A 4629-nucleotide genomic window follows, 5' to 3' on the forward strand; every position below is an offset into this window, starting at 1 on the left:
AAAAATACAAAAAAGTAGCCGGACGAGGTGGCGGGCGCCTGTAGTCCCAGCTACTCGGGAGGCTGAGGCAGGAGAATGGCGTGAACCCAGGAGACAGAGTTTGCAGTGAGCTGAGATCCGGCCACTGCACTCCAGCCTGGGCGACAGAGTGAGACTCCGCCTCAAAAACAAAAAACAAAAAACAAAAAAACAAACATCACTTCAAATGGACACCGCTGAGAACTGAAAGTGCAGGAAACTATTTTTATTCCATTGATAAATAAATAGGATGTAGTAGAAACTGAGTTAGTTGAACTGCCCTAAAATTATGGTATGCTGACTTGGTTGAAAGATTCTTTTTATTAGAAAAGACATATAAATTCATAACTAAAACATTAAAAATTAAGAATGAATGTCTTTGTAGAACAGAGAAAAAAAAATCCAAACAATCTAAGCTTAAACTGAATGACACATTTCAGCCCGGCACATAGTAGGTACTCAGCAAATTTATGTTTCTAGATAAAAGATATCATTACTATCAGATTAAAATAAAGGGGCAAAAACATTTGCATATATGTAAGACTAATCTGTTGAAGTAAGTCAGAGTGGAGACTAGTCTGATTTAAAGTACTGTAAAATGTTAAAAATTGAAAACTATGCCTGGAACCCCAGCTACTCGGGAAGCTGAGGTAGGAGGATCACTTAAGCCCAAGAGTTCAAGACGAGCCTGGGCAATATAGTGAGATCCTGTCTTAAAAATAAGTTTTTTATTAAATTAAAAACTACATCTCTCTGTTATTTTTTTTTTTGTTTTGAGATGGAGTCTTGCCCTGTCACCCAGGCTGGAGTGCAATGGTGCAATCTCGTCTCACTGTAACCTCCGCCTCCCAGGTTCAAGCAATTCTCCTGCCTCAGTCTCTCAAGTAGCTGGGATTACAGGCACATGCCACCACACCTGGCTAATCTTTAGTAGAGACAGGGTTTCACCATGTTGGCCAGGCTGGTCTCGAACTCCTGACCTTGTGATCTGCCCGCCTCAGTCTCCCAAAGTGCTGGGATTACAGGCATGAGCCACTGCGCCCGGCTTGTTGTTCATTTTTATGGAATATACATTAGGTTTATATCAAGCAAAGCATGCATGCTCTCAATTAATGGTATATTTTATTTAAAACAAATATACCTAATTTCAAATTAACAGGATCTTAAAATTAGTACTGTCTCATTATATCAATGATTTTTTTTTAAGACAGAGTCTTGCTCTGTTGCTCAGGCAAGAGTGCAGTGGTGCAACCATAGCTCACTGCAGCCTTGACTTCCCAGGTTCAAGCAATCCTCCCACTTCAACCTCCCAAGCATCTGGGACTACAGCTGTGTGCCACCATGCCCATCTTAATACTTTTGTAAAGACAGGGTCTCACTACATTCTCCAAGTTGGTCTTGAACACCTGGGCTCAAACAATTCTCCTGCCATGGTCTCCCGAAGTGGTGGGATTATAGGCATGAGCCATCACGCTCAGCCAACAGTATTTTTAAAATCCAGAGGGAGTGGTCGGAGCCAATTCTTGGTCTTACTTTGGCTGCTAACAGAAATAGCACATATATAGAGATGTCCACAGCTTACCTTATTGCGGCATTCCTTCAGCAGGCCCTCTACAAACTTCCAGTTGGTCTGGGCAATCACTGACGGAGAGAGGTTGGACAGTTTGGGCTGGCGAATAGTGCTGCCCATAGTCCTGGCTTCCTGGATGTACTTCTACATCAAACAGAAAAATAAAGACTCCTTGTGTCCAAGTACATAAACCAAAGGTCACCAGTACTGATGGGTGCCTGAAGAGGGCATTATTTTCTCACATTTTCTTTTTTTTTGTTTTTGAGATGAATCTTGCTCTGTTGCCAGGCTGGTGTGCAGTGCCGCAATCTCGGCTCACTGTGACTTCCACCTCCCAGGCTCAAGCGATCCTCCTGCCTCAGCCTCCTGAATGGCTGGGACTATAGACGCGTGCCCCCACACCTGGCTACTTTTTTGTATTTTAGTAGAGAAGGGGTTTCACCATGTTGGCCAGGATGGTCTCGATCTCCTGACCTCGTGATCCGCCCATCTCGGCCTCCTAAAGTGCTGGGATTACAGGCTTGAGCCACCGCGCCTGGCCTACAGTTTTTATTAAGTACTGTGTCAAGCATTGTACTTAGCATTTCATTATCTCATTTAAGCCTCCTAACAATCTATGAGGTAACTATTATTATCATCCTCAATTCACCAATAAGGAAATTGAGAAATATAGTAATCAATATACTAAATTTAAACATAGTATAAAACAATACAGTATATTTATACTCTATTTAAGTATAGTATAATTCTCTTAAGTAACTTGCCCAAAATCTATACTTAATATAGCACTATATTAAATTATATATATATAACTTGCCCAAATGAAACAGCAAAGTAGCAATAGATCTGGCCTTTGAACCCATATCTGCCTGAACTTTGAGTCCAAGTTCAAAAGTAAGATTTAACTATGGTATAAATTTGTGATATATAGAAATCTAAGAAAAGGAAAACAAATCACCCTAATCCTACCTTTCAGAAGCAGCAACTCTTAATATTTTGGCATATTTCTTCCACTGTTACTGTTTTTCACCTTTTTATCATGAAATATATTTTTTATATATATATATATGCTATTACATGATTATGACCAGGGCCAGGCCAGTATTTTCTTTCTCTCTTTTTTTTTTGAGACGGAGTTTCACTCTTGTTGCCCAGGCTGGAGTGCAATGGCGTGATCTCAGCTCACTGCAACCTCTGCCTCCCCAGTTCAAGTAATTCTCCTGCCTCAGCCTCCCGAGTAGCTGGGATTACAGGCATGCACTACCACGCCCGGCTAATTTTGTATTTTTAGTAGAGATGGGGTTTCTCCATGTTAGTCAAGCTGGTCTCAAACTTCCGACCTCAGGTGATCTGCCCACCTCGGCCTCCCAAAGTGCTGAGATTACAGGCATGAGCCACTGCGCCCGCCCAGTATTTTATTTATAAATACTGTCTGTTTATACCTTTGGAGCACCCCACGTACCCTCTTCCATTCACCTTCCCACTCTAGAAGCAACCACTTACACAATGAAACTACAGAAAAGCAAGAAAATTATTACCTATATTTTAAACCCTAAAATATATGGTTTGGTTTGCCTGTATCTTTTTTTTTTTTTAAAGACAGGGTCTCTCTTTATTGCCTAGACTGGAGTGCAATGGCTCGATCATGGTTCACGTAGCCTCAACCTCCCAGACTCAACTGATCCTCCCACCTCAGCCCCTGCAGTAGCTGGGACTATCAGCGTGCATGTTTCTTTTGTGATTTTTTTTTTTTTTTCCCCTTTAAGAGACTGGGTCTTAGTATGTTGCCCTGGCTGGGCCTGAACTCCCAGGCTCAAGCAACCTGCCCACCTCAGCCTTCCAAGTAGCTGGGATTACAGGTGTGTGCCGATACTCCCGGCTTGTGATTTGCTTTTTCACTCATGTTTATATTTGTGAAATTCATCCACACTGATGTGTATAATTGGTATCCATTTCCATTGTTGTATAGCATTCCACCATATGAATATACCGCAATATATTTATTAATTCTCTTACTGATTGGCTTTTGGGTTGTTTCCAGTTTGGGGCTATTAAAAGAATGCTGCTGTAAACTTCGTGTACATACCTCTTGGGACATGTTCCAAAAGTTTCTCTAGGGAATAACCTAGGAGAAGAATTACTAAACAATACTATGCTGTTTTCCAAAATCATCATACCAATTTATACTTCCAACAGCCTGTTGCCCCATGTGCAAGCCAGTAGTTTGTGATGTTATATTGATTACTATATTTCTTCAATTCTAGATTTACATTTGCCCACATATTAACATGTCTAAAATTGGTATGTATTTCAGTCATCATTGGCTAGGAATAGGAAGTTGTCACAGCCAGGTCATGCATCTCATGACTTAAGAATTTTGACAGTCCAGGCCAGTTGCGATAGCTCAAACCTGTAATTCTAGCACTTTGGGAGGCCAAGGCGGACAGATCACTTGAGGTCAGGAGTTCGATACCAGCATGGTCAATATATGAAACTGTGTCTCTATTAAAAATACAAAAATTAGCCAAGTGTGGTGATGCACTCCTGTAATCCCAGCCACTCAGGAGGCTGAGGCAAGAGAATTGCTTGAACCTGGGAGGCGGAGGTTGCAGTGAGGCGAGATTGCGTCACTGCACTCCAGCCTGGGTGACACAACGAGACTCCATCTCAAAAAAAAGAATGACAGTCCAGCAGCTTAGAAAAAAAAACGTAGAAATGCAGCATCACCAGTGTTCTTCACAGCAGAAAGGCAGAAGAGACAAAATTATATGGAAAAAAATCACAGATATTACTCAGAGTAAACTGACAGAAGTTTTACACACACACACACAGGCCACAATGCCTGGCCAGAGTTTTTTTTTAACCTGAATTTAAAGTATCAGTACTGATACACTAACCAGCCTTTTTTTTTTTTTTTTTTGAGAGAAGGTCTCACTCTGCAGCCTTGACTTCCACGGCTCAAATGATCCTCCTACCTCAGCCACCAAAGTAGCTGGGACTAAAGGTGCGCACTACCACGCCTAATTTTTTTTTTTTTTTTT

General features: G+C 41.4%; 1 protein-coding gene across 1 annotated transcript in view; it reads right to left on the bottom strand.

Moving 5' to 3' along the window:
* The window catches only part of DENND5A (DENN/MADD domain containing 5A), a 152471-nt gene that overhangs the window by 30054 nt on the left and 117788 nt on the right, over positions 1 to 4629 (bottom strand). The window contains exon 10 of the mRNA XM_011947656.1: positions 1601 to 1732. Within this exon, the coding sequence (XP_011803046.1) occupies positions 1601 to 1732 (132 nt within the window). The remainder of the gene's footprint in view (positions 1 to 1600; positions 1733 to 4629) is intronic.

Source organism: Colobus angolensis, unplaced genomic scaffold (assembly GCF_000951035.1).
Source record: "Colobus angolensis palliatus isolate OR3802 unplaced genomic scaffold, Cang.pa_1.0 Scaffold269, whole genome shotgun sequence".
Classification (NCBI taxonomy): domain Eukaryota; kingdom Metazoa; phylum Chordata; class Mammalia; order Primates; family Cercopithecidae; genus Colobus; species Colobus angolensis.